The sequence below is a fragment of the Lissotriton helveticus genome, chromosome 3_1, assembly GCF_964261635.1.
Source record: "Lissotriton helveticus chromosome 3_1, aLisHel1.1, whole genome shotgun sequence".
Lineage (NCBI taxonomy): Eukaryota > Metazoa > Chordata > Amphibia > Caudata > Salamandridae > Lissotriton > Lissotriton helveticus.
In genome coordinates, this window is record NC_136061.1 from 817,040,228 (window position 1) to 817,058,399 (window position 18,172).

Genomic DNA, 18,172 nt, shown 5'->3' on the forward strand with positions numbered 1-18,172 from the left:
AGATCTCATTTGTGCTGATACCACTGCCTGCGGAGGCACCACTGGACTGCCCTCATAAGCCAGCGTGCATGGTTGACCAAGAGTATGCAGTAAGCGAGCAGGCATAGAACCCATAGAACATTCAGGACTGCAATAACAAATCCATGGTGAAACAAAGGAATCCTCTGCGGAGGCAGGAAAGCTTGACACAGTGGTGTCTAGTACTGCCCCAATGAACAGACTGCACTGACTGCGGACCCAGTCGGGAAACCCATGTTGAACAACAGTCGCATTGTTACTTGCAAGTGACGCAGCACCAGCTCTGGCGATCTTGCTTGAGCAGCCAGTCGTCCAGATTGGAGAAAACTGGAATCACCGACCTTCTGAGGTGTGATGCCACCACCTTCATCACCTTAGTGAAGACCGGTGGTGCATAAGTGAGATCGAACGTGAGGATTCAAACTAGTAGGTTTGAGACCCTTCCGTAAACCGGAGAAACTTCCAATGTGACTTCAGAATAGGGATGTGGAAATACACATCCAGTAAGTCAAACACCACCACCCAGTCTTCCTGCCGCCTTAAGAACCTGAACATGGGTTAAAAATCTTGAACTTTTCCTGCCGGAGGTAAAAATTCAAAATCCTGAGGTCCAGGATCGGTCTCAACCGGCCGTCCTTCTCAGGGATCAGGTATTAACAGGAACGAATTCCGAAGTACTCACCTGCAAGCAGGCGAGAAGCCAGTACTGTACCTCGCAGCCCGGTACTGTACCGCAAAAGTAATCCTTACCGGGTTTGCTACTAATGTGCATTTTCTCCAAAGGAACCCATTGTATGCTTTTCTATGAAATTTCTTCCAAGTGCCTACTTTTGAAAATTTGAAATACTCTTTAAAAATCATACGAAATACTGAAACGCAATTACCTAACTGTTTTAAGTTCAGACCCCAGTGCTGGCCCTAGAAGCCCAGTACTGGATTACAAAAGTAACGCGATCATACTTTATCTGCAACCTGAATTTTCTCCCATTGAATAACATTGCAAGATTGTCATTGAAAAGTTTCGAACTGTGAACTTTTAAAACCGCTTTATATTCATGAAAATTCACCTTAGTAACCAAAACGTTTTTGCTAATCTGGTTGCCACTTAGACCCCCGGACTTAATCTAGGATCTGGTCCTGGAACTACTAAAGTAATCTGTACTGTAATCAACTGTACTTTTATGGTAACAATCCATTGAGCTCAATGCTAAAGTGTGTCTAGACTTGAGCTGTCTTCAGCAACTCATGTACCTATTGTGTTCACCAGCTTTATTGCTTCCTTGCAAAGTAATTACACAAGAGTTCTCATACCTAGCAAAGTTTATTTTTAAGCCTGTTGGTTCTAAAAATAAAAACTATATCTTCGGATATAAACACCGTTGGCCTGGAGTTCAGTCATTGAGTGTGTGAAATCCTTTGCTGACTGAGTGTGTACAACAAATGCTTTGCACTGCCCTCTGGTACTGCCTTACTGCTCGACCAAGCTACCACTTTTGAGAGAAAGGTCAGTCCTGACTTTAACCTCTGTTATACCTTTGGGGTTTGTGGACTTTATACACACTGTACTTCATTATTGTCCAGTATATATAGAGCCACTTTCTCACAAAGGATTCATAAAATATGTAGCACACAAACAGCTCACTGCTGTCCAGCAAGAAGCAATGAAATTCTATGTAATAACTCCTTAATTCTCCAGGATGAAGTCTGGCGTCATAACCACACCTCTTAAAGACCACCCACCGATTCCGGTATTGCAGTGTGAGGGTGTTAGAATTCCTACCCTGTGCCCAGAGAATTAACAACCATCAATAATTCTTCTTATTCCAAATTAGGAAAAACAAGCATTTGCAATGCAATAGGTCTCGCATTATGAAAGTTTGAGCTGTTGGTCTTGTAAATGACAATTTTTTTATTTATGTGTTGATTTTGAAAATAGCTAAATTAATAGCTTTGTCATTGTCAATGCCAATAGTTTTAACTTTCGCACATGTGACGACTATAGCATTTGTAATGCAACATGTTTTGTATTTACGTGACTTAGATGTATTGATATTACAAATAGCAACGGCTTTTAATTTTTTTAAATAATTAATACTTAAATAAAAGTGATTGTAATTTATATTGGCAATAGCTTAAACTTTTGTAAATAACGTTTGTGAAGATTATGTTCAGTGTATTTTATTGTGATGAAAATCCAAGAACAGAAGTGAAATAACATCTTTTTGTGACATTTGTAATAAAGCTTGAAACATTGAGAGAACAATTGAACCAGTTGTTGTTGAATGGTTGCACAGATTGATGCTGTGGTGGTGGTGCTGCTGAGGTTCTCTGAATCTGCACCCACAATCTGCACCCACAATCTGCACACTGCACTCTGAATCTGCACTCTGCACTCTACATATGGTATGTTATGCTTACATACGTTCCATATATTATCCATGTATATGCCACATTTAGTTAAGAATATATGTTCTGTTTAGTTACATTACTTTGTTTGTATACCCTTTTATGCTGCTCTAAAGTTATTTCAATGGGTGAAATGCGGAGCCTGGGTAGCAGGAAGGAGAAGAAAACAGTACAACTTAACAATACTAAATATATTGTAAAAAACACAAAACGCTCGATTTCAAAGTGCTGTTGTTTCAGCTGCTGTATTGTAATTGTTGTTGATAGTTTAAGAATCTTCTAATAAACGACTAACGACCAAGTAAAACGGTTAAAAGGAAATGTAAAGAAAAAGAAAAGAAAGGGAAAACAAGGCAGTGCTGGGAGGGGGGCTGCGCACCAACTGAAGTGCTCTGGTTGCACGGCCTGCTGGCCGTGTGAAGTGATAAGCCTTTGAAGTATGTCACGGCGCCTGAGGGGAGAGCAGAGTTCTGACGGCAAAGTTAGGGGAGGAGAAGTAAAGGCTGTGTTTGCGAGGGGAGGTGCTGGTGTGGGAGGAGTGCTGCTACGGCCTGGGGGAAGCTGGCTATGCAAGTTTATGGCCCAAAAGCGCGTGCCTGTGGCCACGTGAACTTCATGAAAACACCAGCAAAAAGCTGGTGGTTTCATGAGGATTTTGAGCACTTGAATTCTCGATCCCTCAATGCGCTTGCGCGCATTGTAGGTCACGAGACCTAAAAATGATTCCCATACTCACGGCTTGGTCTCAACGATTCAGAAGACACTTTGTCAAGAACATTGCCGCTCGATTTCACTTTAACTGTTTCACAGACTTGTATGCGGATCTACCTGAAGTTGTTGTTCGATATTCCGACTAATAACAGAGGATGAACCAATAGGACTTACTTCCCCATTCTCGAAGTTCAAAAGAAGTTGTTCCCTAGGTCACAGTGCTAGGGGCTCTTTCCATGGGCTGACAAAGTGAACAGTAAGGCGGAGTAGGCCAAGTAAAACAAATTGGCAATAGCAAGGTACCAACAGGTTCTGTTGGCAGTAAATCCAATGACATGGTAGAGCCAGAGCAGGTGCAAATCTAACCTAAAGTAACAGGAAATAACTAAAAGGCGTACAACATCTCCGCACGTGTGCTTAACTATGTTTGGTACTGAAAAGCAGATAAAGTACTACTGGTCGGACTACAAATAGGCAGTAAAACTCAATTATGAGCCGCATTCACAGTTTTAAGGGGAAGTGAACTGCTATTTTATATTTGGAAGGGTACTTCAAAAGGCGGACAGTATGCAAGTTAGTGATCAAACAGATGCAGCTTGAAACAAGACAGAACGCAGATAGCGGACCCTTTGCTTATCAGACTGCAATAATCTAAAGAACGCATATGTTACTGTGGGGGGCACCATAGTGACTTTACTACACCATTGGATTATGAATGAAAAGGTATTAAAAGGGACCTACTGCTTCCAACTTACCACTGTTAGGCTGCGGATCTCATCCATCACTCGGGGCCAAAAGGCCTGTAGTGACTGCTGGGCATCGCCATTGCCGCCAACGCAGAACCCGTCGGTAGACATTGTGATAACTGCAAAACAAACCAGATATAAAAATCCAAGTAAGACAAGAGTATGATATGAGCAACTCTCACATAACTCCTGAGCAGCAGAAACAAACCAGGATGACAGGGAAAAGAGGCAACATGCCAAAATGAAGAGCATTGTTCCCATCAAGGTACACCGGCTGCCCAGTCTCTCTCATGCATAATCACACCGTCAAAAGATAGTCTCAATTTAAATAACTCGCCAGCAACTCGGTGGCAGGGTACCTGGAAGATATGACCATCACTCTCTGTCTTTGTTATACAATGTGAGCTAAGTAAGCAGGGTAATTTTGATCGAAAAATATCTCCAGATGCAAAAATACTCTTAGTATTTTCCTATTCAAGAAATATTGCACATTTGTTTGGCAGTGCTTCTAGCTTAGTGGTCTTCGCTATAAAGGAGAGAAATAAAAACGAAATCCACACCACTGCCAAGCTTTTTTAAATGCGTGGAAGGAAACCACTGCATGGTTTGAAGCGGTTGCATTTCATTTCCTGTGCCAATGATCATTGACCTTCCTCTAAGGTGAGCATTCATTCACCGAATACTGAAACCATTAAAGAAAACTTTTAAACCCTCACACAGCTAAGGAAAGATCGAAGTGTCCGGTTAACAACAAGTTCAATATAGATGGTCTATTTTATGCACACAATAATAAGGATTTTGAAACTTCTGAAGCTTTAAACTACAGTAGAACTGTACACCTTAGCTGCTAAAATAAGTGAACTCATGGCACATCATGGCTGCTGCTAAGGTGTACTGTGGCCAGTACAGCATCTGTCAATATTGGATCATTTCAGAAGTGCTTTCTGAGAAATGCTTTAAAAAGCCATCTGTTTATGCCCACATATCATGAAACATTTTTAAAATCCTCAATTCCAAATAATTTCAGACCCAAATAGAGCACCAGCTAAACTTACAGAGTGGATACTGAATGCCGTCGCAAATCTGGTGCCGGTTAAAAACATTTATAACCAAACCCACTGCACCGTGGTTTTCCCCAAAATTAAGGAAAATGAACCAGAAATGCCAAAGCGCAGGATAATTTTTGGAGATCAAAGTACTGTGAAATTGAAAAAATTATAAAAAGCCTAATTCAGAGAAGTACAATACACTTATAATTGAGGAAAAAAAATACATCTTATACTGGAAAAAAACTCTTGCTGCCAACTCACCCAAGGAGCTTTTTAAAACGGTACAATCGCTCAGAAAGCCTCACCACCCAGGTTTTTCAAAACACATATATAAAAGGCATTGTCATTTACAATTCCAAAAAAACTCTTGCAAATGTGAGACCTATTGCATTGCAAATGCTTGTTACTCGTTAACAGTATTTGGGCAAAGGACTCACATGACCAATATCAGTGTTGGATTTAAATATAGCCATCGGCACCTGGAATATGACTGGTTAACCTTTACAAAGTCCTTCCTCTGAGCAGCAGCACACCTACAGCAGTTTTTGTGACTTTTGATCCGTTTGAACTAAAAACGCACGTCTGTTAAAATGTTCAGATTAAGCAGCAGATGTTTGCAAATGTTTTATCACTTCATGTTTAAAGACTATCACTTCTAATAAATGACATTCGGAGCAGTGGTATATTCTAAAGTACTATGGTTAAGGATTTATACTAAAAAAATATACATTCGGTATTTTTTTATGAGACTTTATCATATTTTACATCGTTACATGCCAAATATTTTCAAGACTCAGCACCTTCTCTTATTGTCAAGCCAGACAATTTTTTTTTCCGGTTAAGTTGTTGGTTTGCTCACCTCTTTTGCTAACACAGCACTTCGGCCTGGACTGTACTAGATCAAGAGCTGTATTATGAATTTATGCGCTGCTGCAGAGTGGAGCTGTTCGCTTACATTCAGGGCCAATGGAATGATACAATTTTGTGGCCGCTACGTTTTACGCATACTTATGGATTTCACTGCATTTGACAAAAAAATCCATCATCTGCTGCATAATCTGCAGACCTGAACAAAACTAGTTTGATCGGATCAAAAGTTACTAACAAGCATTGGCATAGTCAATAGATCTCGCCTTTGAGACCTTATAAGTGGTTAGCCAGAGGTTTTGACTTTGCTTCTAAGCTATGTCGTAGAGAAGTGTGGCTGATGTGTAGCATGATGAAAAATTACAATAAAGAAGACTGACTACATTATTGTGTAGGCACGTGCATACATTACCATGTGAATGTTTTTTGGTTTTTTTGCAAAGTTATATAGCGCAAACGCAACCCGAAGGTATTGGAGCGTTTTACATTAGCACTAGTTACGTTACACAAGGTCACTCATTTTTTTTGGTAGGCACGGGGAGATTAAGTGGTTTGCCCAGAATTACAGAATGTGGAGTCGACCCCGAGGCTCGAACCTTGGTTTACCAGCTCCAAAGTCAGCAGTCTAGCCGTGAGGCCACATCCTCTCCCCAGAGACGCATGACACATGCGCCTTTTTAGGTTTTGCCTGGCGAAAAGATGCGCTCTGCGCATCTTTTTCGCGCAGGCGAAAACCTGATGAGAACTGTAGTGTGGGTTTGGGTCGGCCCTCGTCATTCATTGGCTGGCTCCATAAATGGAGCCTAGCCATTGAACGAGGGGCCTGTCCGTCAATGCCGGACCAGATTCGGGGGCGTTCCCGAGATTCTTTGGCTTTTGCCGACGTCACGCGACGTCAGCCGAAAGCCGATTCTCGGGAACGCCCCCGAATCTGGTCCGGCATTGAGCCGGCACCCGCCTTCCTGCTTGCGTGAGTGCTTTTTTTTTTTTGCCTTAAATTCGTGTGTGTCTGTTCCCGCTCCCCCCCCCCCCTCCTCACCCCCTCCCCTCCCTCCGCTGTCAGTGTGTGGCCGTTCCCGCCCCCCTCCCGCTGCTTCTTTCTATTCCCACTAAGTTGGTGCTCCCGTGCACACGCTATTTCAGCCGACGTCTTCCGGGTTCTGTTTACCTTAACGGGAGTCCTCGGGAGTCTGACTGCCTACGGGTCATTTCTCTTTCCTGGTTGCAGCCCTTTAAATCGCGCCTAGGTTACTATTTACTAAAATTCAGCAAAACGTGGAAATGCACCCCTGACCGGTGAAAACAGGCACACGGCAGAACCAGAGACGCACCCTTCCCGAAAACCACAGCAGCAGTTCAGATACTGAGCCGAATCCGCTAAGAGGGTGCAGGCAAGGGACACGCCCCTGTGAGCGCTCACCTACAGACACAAACCGGACAGACTGACAGGTGGACACCCTCGTCCCAAGGGCCACCTCTGTACTGGGTTGAAAGGAATAGGCGGAACCAAAAATCCTCGAATTTGCGGAGAATCGGCAGGCGGAATTTCCTTCAACATAACATATATGAGAGAGAAACGCTCCGCGGGCTGATGGCGCAGCCTGAAACTCCCCGGGCGGGAAATAGCGGTGGGGGTACCACCAGCTGTAACTCCGAGTTTAGATGGGTGTTGGGGGCGTCAGTAGCTGCATGGGTACAGAGGGGATGCTAGAGTGCACTTTCGGGTGTGAGAAGTGTGCTGGACGGGTGTTTGGGTGTACCCTCCCTGTGAGAGAGAGAGCACAGCGGCAGGCTGTGCGTCACTAAGTGCCGGGGTAGACGACTGTGGGTGCTTGTGAATGCTGGGGGCACCCCCCGTGGCTCCGGGGCGCTGGTAGAGATGCCCACTGTACCCCCAGGTCTGCAGCGAGGGCAGGTGGAAGTCTGCGGGTCTCTGGATGCTGAGAGGTGCAGGAGTTTGCATTTGCTATTCACCGATTACCCCCCTTTCCTTCTTCTCCCCACTCCTCCATCGCTGATCCTCCCCACAGCTACTCCCCCCTTATCTGCACCCCGGCCCTTCCAATGATGCCTTCTCCCTCCTCCTCTTCTCCCTCTCCGCCCTTCAGCCCCCCTGCTCCATTCCTCGCACCCGTCCCCAGATCTCCTCTCCCTCCTCCCCCCTTGCCCCCACCAGCCCTTTCCACATGCTTTCAGAGACACAATGAGGAAGGAGAGGGAGCAGCGTCCTTGTTGTCATGGAGACCGGAGGTTGCAGGCATGGAGGGGGCACCCCAGCCCCTCGCAGCCTCTTTATCCTTCAAGCAATGGCGAGCTCAGACCGGCGCTGCGAGGTAAGGCAGAGGGGCCGGGGAGGCGGCAGGGGCCGCCGAGGTCCCAGCATTGAGGGAGAGAAGGGGCGAGGCGGGTGAGAGAAAGAGGACAGCAGATGGGGGACCAGCGGGAGAGGTTTGAACACGAGAGGTGGGCAGAGAGCAGGAGAAACTGAGACAGACGAAGTGACGGAGAGATGAGGAGAGTGCTGAGCGAAAGACGGAGAGAGAAAAAACACACCTACACGAGGGAGAGGAGGAAAAAAGACAAAAGAGCATCAGACAGATAGGAAGAGAGAGAGAGCGCGGGAGAGAGGAGGGTACCATTGGGGAGGGAGGCGAGCAGACGACGCGATGGAAGGAGGAAAAAAAAGAGAGAACAATTAGGGAGTGCGAGAGCAGCCAAGTAAAGAAGAAAAACCGAACACGATAGAGACAGGAAGGAAGGTGTGGAGAGAAGGAAGAAGGAAGGCGGGTAAAGCGGGAGAGAGATTAAAGAGCCGGAGAGTGCCTGACAGAAAGAGGGAGAGAGAAAGGACAACACTGAGAGAGCGCAGGAGAGGGAGCAGGGGCGAAAGAAGATGCAGCAGAACAGCAACAGAGCGACCAAGGGAGAGGTGGGATAACGGCGGGATGATAAGAGGAGGAGAAAGGACGCGAGATGGGCGAAAGAGAGGAGGGAAGAGGAGGAGACCGCGGGAGATGTGACAGACGAGACACGGGGGGATAAGTGCAAGAAGACAGACCGCACGAGAGAGTGAGCACGGAAGAGATCACGAGAGAGCTAGAAAGACGGAGTGAAAAGAGAAAGAGAGAGAGATCTGGGGAGATAGTGTGGGACATGTGCAGACCAAAGGAGGGAGACAGAGGGAGCACTGAAGGGAGGGGGGGGGGGGACTGAGCGCGAGCTGAAGGGGAACAGAGATGGGGAGACATGGGAATGAAAAGGGCAGAAAAGAGCAGCTGGGGTGGGGAGAGAGGAAATAGGGACTTTGAGGGAGAAAACACGCACTAGTACTACTGAATCTGTCCTTCCCTCTCTACAAGTCTATTAGAGGGGGGGGGGGGGGGGGGGAGAACACATGCAGTCAGTAGGAGAGAGCGTGGCAGGTGGAAAAGACGGAGGAGGGCCGGCAGAGCAGGGGATAAGTGGAGAGATGAATAGGGCAGGCTAGGTGGGGTGAGGAGTGAATGGCCTGGGACAAAGAACAGACCTTAGCACCCAAAAGAAAAGCCTACCTCCTTCACAAAATGCAAATTAAGACCTTTCACGACACACTGCTGTATCTCGGAGGGAAGTTAAGTAGTCAATTGGAAATCATAGTGGCCCAGGGACATTGAGCAAAAGTGGATAGAATGTTAAGGCATCTTCACAGAACAGAAACATCCACTAAAGAAATATGGGGGACATTTGTGGCTGGTTGTGCATTCTAATGGTATTTCAAAGAAAGTAAAAAGGCTAAGGATGTCGCCTGTCTTTCCCCCCCTAGCCTTTTTACCTTACCTACGTTTTCCATGGCTCCACAAATCCATGTACTGGTGTACTCATACAGAAACCACTATTAAACGAACCCATATTGACACAAAACTGCTGTACTGGCCTTCTTTTGGCCAGCCCTTCTGGCTGTGTCCCACTTGCCACTTACGACAGTCCAAGCTGCAAACATCACACATTTACCGGACACAGGGCGGGCAAGTCCAGTACAGTACTCCCACCTTTGGCACGGGGTGCCCTGGTCGTTTACTGTACTTTTTACCACGTGGCCGACTTTGTATCCAGTAGTCGCCACCACGGTAAGACCCCCTGTCACTGTCAGTCATCACGCCGCTCGCACTCTCGTCCTCTGATAATCACCCCGTACTTTTTTTCTTTTCTTTAGTCTTCCGAAGAGAACCTGGACATCCACAGAGCGCAGCAGGTGAAACGTGCATCATTTTACATTCCTTCCGACTAGCGGTTCTTCCATGATTTCCTCCCCCCCGCCCTCCTCTGTTACTTGTATACCTTTGTGGGGTTCTTCTTGTGTTATTGACACACAATATTAATATCCTCTTTCGATGTAGACTCTCCCAGAGACTGTTTTTAGACCATGCACTACTTGAGCTTCTTACATGTCACTATATGACACTATATTACCTTCTCCTACTACTCTCCAGTGTCACCTGCGTAACTGCCTTTATTCATTCTCCAGTGCGTTTGTGTGCTTAATACACGTATCATTACGAACTCTCGTCCTTTTCATTTACGTGACCCCCTTCTATTTGCCTGTAACTACGCTTGGGCTCGGGCTTGCAGTGTGTGTGGGGGCTTGCAGGTGTTGGGGGGGCTTGCAGTGTGTGTGAGGGCTTGCAGTGTGTTGGGGGGGCTCGCAGTGTGTGGGGGGGCTCGCAGTGTGTGGGGGGGCTCGCAGTGTGTGGGGGGGCTCGCAGTGTGTGGGGGGGCTCGCAGTGTGTGGGGGGGCTTGCAGTGTGTGGGGGGGCTTGCAGTGTGTGGGGGGGCTTGCAGTGTGTGGGGGGGCTTGCAGTGTGTGGGGGGGCTTGCAGTGTGTTGGGGGCTTGCAGTGTGTGGGGGGGCTCGCAGTGTGTGGGGGGCTCGCAGTGTGTGGGGGGGCTCGCAGTGTGGGGGGGGCTCGCAGTGTGGGGGGGGGCTTGCAGTGTGGGGGGGCTTGCAGTGTGTGGGGGGGCTCGCAGTGTGTGGGGGGCTCGCAGTGTGTGGGGGGGCTCGCAGTGTGTGGGGGGGCTCGCAGTGTGTTGGGGGGGCTTGCAGTGTGTTGGGGGGGCTCGCAGTGTGTGGGGGGGCTCGCAGTGTGTGGGGGGGCTCGCAGTGTGTGGGGGGGCTCGCAGTGTGTGGGGGGGCTCGCAGTGTGTAGGGAGGCTCTGTGGGTGTGTGGGGGGGGCTCTGTGTGGGTGTGTGTGTGGGGGGCTCTGTGTGGGTGTGTGTGTGGGGAGGCCTCTGAGTGTGTATTGGGGGGGCTCTCTGTGGGTGTTTGTGTGTGTCATTTGCGAGAGATCAAGCTAGTGGCATTGTAAAAGACAATGCCATTTATTTATGTTAAAAAAAACAAATAAAAATATTGTCAAGAGCAATGCCAATAGCTCAAACTTTAACAAAGGCAAAACCATTGCATTGTAAATGCTTGTTTTACTTGTATGAATCAAAAAGGAATGCAATAGCTTTCGCATTTGCTTGAGTTAGAGCTATTGGCGTTGAAAATGACAATGTCTTTTACCTATGTATTATGGAGTGTATGTATGTGGTGTGTAGTGGAATCATGCGAGTTGGATTGTAATTGTTAGTTAAGGAGTTGTGTGGAGTGGATTTGTGTAGGGGAATTGGATGTATGTGTGTTATGTAATTGTGTGGAGTTGAATTATGGGGTTTGTTGGTGAATTATGTGGTGTGGAATGGATATTTGTGGTGTTGAATTGCGCGGCATGGAACTGTGGGAGTGTGACGAGTTAAGGAGCAATGTGAGAGATAAGGGAAGGATGAGAAGGAGGAGGGAAGGATGAGAAGGGAGAGGGAAGGATGAGAAGGGGGAAGGAATTAAGAGAAGGTAGGAAAGATGGCGAGGATTTGAGGAAGAGGGACGGAGTGAGGGAGAGAGATGAAAAGAGGATAGGAGAGAAAGCAAGAAGAACAATTAAAGGACTTAGTGACAGGCGGAAAGGCAAGATATGAGTGACTGGAATAAGTGATGTTGAAATTAGGGTTCAGGAAATAAGGTGAAGGTATAGGATTAAGGAGTGAAGAGAGGGATTAAGAAGGGCAAGAAGTAGGAAAGGAGATAATGAAGAAAGAGCGGTAGAGAGGAAGATGGGCAGAATGGACAGTGGAATTCCATAGGAAGGAAGAATGAGGAAAGGAGGAATCGAGGAAGGGGGAAGAGATGGTTGGAGTAATGAAGAGTGGGAAGAGGGAGGGTTAGGAATGAAGGAAGGTAAGTAAGGTAGGAAGGAAAGTAGTAAGAGGGATTAAGGAGGCCAATAGAGAGGAACGAGGGAATAAGGGAGAGAGAGAAAAACGAAGGAGGGGTGGGTATCAACGAATTATATAGGGAGGATGGGTGGAAGAAATGTTGAAAGAGTAATAGAGGGTAGGAGATTAGGGTGGGTTTGAGGGAAGGAGAACAAATGTACATGATTGGTACTGGTTTAATCGGGTTAAACTGTCAACCGTAAAAGGAGAATGTTATACTATATGATATGAATAAGAAAATTGTTCAAGTGTAAGGATACATTAATGCATGGGTACTCACAAACTCTCTCTGGGGCCAAATTTACCGTGTGGTTTGTGTGCGAGGGCCGCACCGGTGAGGGCGGGGTCAGTGGGGGAGGGGGGCAGGGCTAGAGCAACAAACAAAAAAACTGGTACCATGAGGTTGATCACTGGTCCCTGCAGCGGACGCCTTCGTCCACTGAGCCACCAGACCCAGCATACACACATCTCTCTCTCTCTCTCTCGTTCTTTTTCAGTCTCCCTCGGTCACCCTCCCTCCCTCCGTCACCCTCCCTCCCTCGGTCACCCTCCCTCCGTCACCCTCTCTCCCACTGTTTCCCTCCGTCACCCTCTCTCCCTCGGTCATCCTCCCTCCCTCGGTCACCCTCTCTCCCACTGTTTCCCTCGGTCACCCTCTCTCCCTCGGTCACCCTCTCTCCCTCGGTCACCCTCTCTCCTACTCGGTTTCCCTTCCGTTTCCCTCTGCCTCACTACGTTTCCCTCTGCCTCACTCCGTTTCCCTCTGCCTCACTCCGTTTCCCTCTGCCTCACTCCGTTTCCCTCTGCCTCACTCTCCTTCGCTCTCTCTTTACTTCCCTCTCCCTCCTTCCCTGTCTCCCTCACTCCGAGGTCTCGCTCGCTCTGTCTCGCTCCCTTGCTCGCTCTGTCTCTCTCCCTCCCCTGCTCTGTCTCTCTCCCTCGCTCTGTCTCTCTCCCTCGCTCTGTCTCTCTCCCTCGCTCTGTCTCTCCCCCTCGCTCTGTGTGCCTCTGTCTCTCTCCCTCGCTCTGCCTTCGTCTGCCTCCCTCGCTCTCCCTTGCTCTCCCTCTGTCTGCCTCTGTCCCCCTCCCTCGCTCTCCTTCTGCCGACCGCGGCTGTCTGTCTGTCACCCTCTTCATCTCACCCTGCCTGTGTGTGCCCAGGCTGAGACAGCTTCCGGGCGCGCACACACACAGCCACACCCGAGCACTTAACAGGTCTTTAAAAGACAATTCACATCTTAATGATGCTTTGTTCACCTCTTAGGCCCCTGCAGGGCCACTCTGAGACTATGGCGGGAATCGCCCGGCCCCCACAGAGCAAATGAGTCTCTTGAGTCGCACTGCCGCAGGGGTGTTTGCTGACACACTTTAAATTTTTTTTAATTAAAAACACGGGTACGATGTTTGGACGGTCCGCGGGCCGCCAGGGAAGGCTTGCCGGGCAGCTGTTGGCCCATGGGCCATACTATGAGTACCCGTGCATTAATGCATCTATGCTCCAGGGGAGGGACAAACAGAAGAAGAGGAAGGGAAGTCCTCACAAGTGACAAATAAGAAGCAAGAAAGTAAGACTGACAAAGAAGCCGACCAATGGTAAGCAACTGGGAAATCTCTAAGCCCTCTGAAAGCAAACAATGGTCCTCGCAACAGACAGCACAGGTACGGTTTTAGGCAAGACCAGAAAAAACACACTTTTCATGAAGTTTGCAAAGCTCCAGCTTATCAGCAGTAGGTTTCAATAATTGATATGTGGAGAATTCCATGGGCTTTAAAACGTGCCCAGTGGTATTCCGGAGTCTGCTGGGAGCAGGGGTTAGAAGGATTCATGCAGCTCTGCCACTACGGAGTATTTCATGCAGAGACTTCAGTTGCTGAAAGCTACCAAAATCTCATGGAGCAACACCAAGCCAAAGCATGTGGAAATCAGTGCGAAAACACAGATTACCACTTTTTATTCCCCCAATTCCCAGGAGTATTCTGCCCCCTTACTCTTGGAAATATTGCTGCCTGTTGTATTGCTGAGGGGAGTAAGTGCTGGGCAGAGAACATCCCGCCTTGTTACGAGCCCTAAGTGGAGGAAAGATATCGTCGGTGGAGTTCAGCTGCATTTCAGAGGCACGGCCTGGGGTTTCCCTTTCAAGATGATGGGATCTCCCTGTGCAAACAAGAGTCCAACCCCGCCATGCCTGCCCAGGCGCATTCTTGGAGCCAGAGCACAGTAGCCTGCAAGGACACGTTGTTCCTTCTGATGTGGAGTCATCAGATCTCATCGGTCTGGCCACACGATTTGCTGCTGTTCCTCAACAGACTACATGGCATACAGTGTATGAAAGTTCTCATTTTTTGTATCACTTTGCATGGATGATGTGGTAATTTATATATGTCTGTCAACAACAAGATCCCTTTGGGCTCCTTTTTGTTCAAAGCATACAGGTACTCACCGTTGTCATATGCGCTTCATTCAGACCAAACACGTTCATGTGAATCCAAAACAATAACATAAAAAATTATATTTATTTTGTTGTATGCAATTCTCTCATATTACACAGTGTATAAATAAAAAGATACACATCAATGTACATCAAATGATCAGAAATTCCAATTGTATTTAAAACCCCACAATCTGAAAGACGGACAATTACTGAGACATAAAACTCAATCTAAACAAATTGGCACACCAAGTCGTACAATTTTTGTGTTTATTGATATATTTGGGCGTTTTAAATGTACATTACGGAGGTAAAATCTTTACCAATGCTGCCAGATGTGAGGCGCTTTCAAACGGCTTGCTCCGAGCTCAGTGACTGCTGCTGAATGGACTTCGCGGGCCTGCTCGAATAGCCCTACAATAAAGGGAAGGGCGTGGGGTACCCCAGGGTCTCACATCCCCATGATTAAAGCATCAACACTTATTCTGTATCAATTTCATGCGGTGGCGTGAAAGCAATAACTTGTCTCCAAACAGCTTTACGTTACGTGCAAATTGCGAAATAAAACCCTAGGTGTATCTGGGATGCAGTGATAAGTGTTGAATGACAAAAGCATTCCACACTTGGGGAAATTGCTGGACGTCTTCCTTCTTCAAGGACATTGCTGAGAGCGCCCAAACTAAATAAAAAGAACATGCAAGCCTCTTACGTCACATTCTTTATAATGGGTCACCGTGTTTAGTCAAATATCAGTGATGTCATTTGATATGTCTGGATGACCGATTGAGGAGTCTTTGAGGTGATCCCTCACGGGTAACAAATGGAGCAAAAGGGATTTTTTTGTGTGCGTGAGGTTCCAGGGATCCAATGTGGTGCGTAATGCTGCCCCCCCTACCCAACCACACCCCTTGAGTGAATCTTCGGAAAATCCGCAGATCCAGACCCAAATAATAACAAGCATTGGCATTGCCAATAGGTCTCGCTTGTGGGACCTTATAAGTATTTAGTTTTGCAGCACAATATCCTTGTTGCATAATCGGATATTGTGCTGCAAAACTAAATACTTATAAGGTCCCCAAGCGAGACCTATTGGCAATGCCAATGCTTGTTTTTTTTGCTGCTTTCTTGGTGTACCGGACTTTTTTTGGAAAGCTCTGTCAAATGAAAAGGGATAAATTCGTTGCGACCTCTTTTATTGGACCACCATACATATCAGTGTTGAAGTGCAACATCCATAAGCCGGCAGGGAGGGGATGGAATCAAAGTTATTTGAATGCCCTGCTCGCCGTGCCAGTACTGTTGCTTCAAAGTCCCGTCCTTTAACATTGCCATGCTGGCCCTATAAATGTCTCCACCCTTATTTTGCAGAAGTCAGGTAATGAAGTCGGGCGTCATTGAATCTTTCGCACTCTGTTTACACGTGTAAATCACAGCGGGCGCTGCCCACATGAAACAGGCGCCTCACCAGTGTCAATCTCTCACACCACAGACGCCTTCACAAAACCCAATTAAATAATAGTGTGTGGCAGACTTATCCAACAAAAGGAAGATTGGTGCTTCCGGTTCACATGGAGTGTGCTCGTGAACAGCCTCTGTCTCCAGACCCTGTCTAAGCAATTAAACGTTATGGACTTTTGACTAATTGAACAGTTGTAGCTTGCAGACGCCGAGGTGTGCATAAAATCCAACCTTAAATGGGACCTGGCCGTTTGCTAGTACTTAGGGGCTCATTTAAAAAGAATTCGTGTAGAGCAAGAAAGACAAGTCATTTATTTGTATTTATTTAAATAATGGGATTTTATATAGCGCGAACATTACCCGAAGGTGTCAGCGCTTTACAAAAGAACAAGTTGCAATACATAAGGAGTTAGGATTACATGAGTTACATAAAAGATACAAACAGAAAAAATTGCAAATGTACAAGTTGTAAAGTCACTCAACGAAGAGATACAAGTGGATAAAGTCTAAGAATCACATAGAAACGGTAGAGTACACGAGTTGGAATAACAACAACATACTTCCAAAACAAGCCAAAACAAATGGAAGCAAATGGTGGGGGCCTGAAGGAGGAGGGGGTGCGAGGGATGAGGGAACACGGCCTGGGGGAAGCTGGCTGGGGAGAGAATGCAGAGCGCACGCTGGGCGAAGCCCTTTGATGTGCTGTGAGCGGCCGGAATGAATGATTAGGGGAGGAGAAGCGGGAAACTGAAAGTACGGCCGGCCTGCGGCCGGCCATGAATAATTAGGGGAGGAGAAGCCTTGGCCGTGAATGCGCGTGCATGTTGCTCACGTGGTTCACATGAACTGCAAGAAAACGCCATGAAAACGCCAGCAAAAAGCTGGTGGTTTCATGATGTTTTCGGCGCTTGAATTCTCGCTCCGCTCGATGCGCATGCGCGCATCGATAGGTCGCGAGACCTAAAAAAAAACATACCCAGAGAACCACTCTCACCCACTCAGGCACTCACACACACACACTCACACAGCCACGCACATCACTGACAGAACAACTTACACACCCAGTCACCCATCTCACACACACACATACGCACACTCCAAATTACACCCCCATACAGCAACTCTCTACAACTCAGAAGCCCAGAAAACCACTCCCATACGGACACACAGACGCACTTATACATCCACTTAGAGAACCGCTCACACACCCTTTACAGACCCACACAACTACTCACACAGCCACTGTATTAAATGTGTTTTGTATTAAATTTGTGTTTTTGGGTGGGGGAGGATCCACCTGCAACTAGCCGACAGACCCCTTAGTTGGCAATGGGTACACTGATCTGAAATTAGAAAAAAGGATTTCAAAGCAAAAAGAACCAGTGTTTGGGGAAAAGGGTTGGTTCTGAAAACAGCCTTTGTGTTTATGGTGTGTAGATGATAAGTACACACAGAACAGGATGCGGTCTTAAGATGCTAAGGAACACCCTGTTGCCTGTGAAATGGATTCCGCCTTTTCGATGTATTCCATCCATGATGACGCGCAAGTTGCTTTGGCATGTAAAGCCCACGTGGTGGCCTCTGAGAAATGCAGAAACAGTTTTTGACAAAAATGGGCTGTCCACTGTGACTTCAGTCTTTGACAGCATGTGGGGAAGAGGGTCATTAATTTAAGAAAAGTATCCTTCATTTGGGATTTCCAGTACTACCCCAGTAATTGTCCTTCAGTCATTGTCCTTCAGTCACTGTGCACTGTGGTGGCAATCATTAGGTCTGGATGTTGGCAATCCGCAAGGTTTTCAACCAAAGACCACAATTGATGCCACCTTAACCCTCATTAGCTATCCCAAGTATTATCTACATTAGATAAACCTAGGTCCCTGTCAATGTCACCTTTTCTAGAACTCTTGCTGGCCCAAAACACTAAAGTATGGCCTACATCCAGACTGACCATCTTGAAGACAAGCCAGAGTAGCACACAGGAAAAGGATGCAGCAGAACAAGGTAGTTTTGAAGATGAAACGGGAGCTAAAATGAAGGGCAGCAAGTAACATTTTAAAAACAAGCATTTGCAATGCAATAGGTCTCGCATTAGGAAAGTTTGAGATATTGGTATTGTAAATGACAAAGTTTGTATTTATGTGTTGGTTTTGAAAATAGCTAAATCAATAGCTTTGTCATTTACAATTCCAATAGT

General features: G+C 46.9%; 1 protein-coding gene across 5 annotated transcripts in view; it reads right to left on the reverse strand.

The window, feature by feature from the left end:
- NFYC (nuclear transcription factor Y subunit gamma) overlaps positions 1-18,172 on the reverse strand; it is a 246,035-nt gene that overhangs the window by 168,439 nt on the left and 59,424 nt on the right. For 4 of the 5 annotated variants that reach the window (XM_078681098.1, XM_078681100.1, XM_078681101.1 and 1 more), the window contains exon 2: positions 3,891-4,000. In XM_078681098.1, coding sequence (XP_078537224.1) covers positions 3,891-3,992 — 102 coding nt within the window. In that variant the 5' untranslated portion in view covers positions 3,993-4,000. Of the gene's footprint in view, positions 1-3,890; positions 6,486-11,255; positions 11,509-18,172 lie in introns of those variants that run through there. The other variant, XM_078681102.1, reaches the window with a different exon arrangement.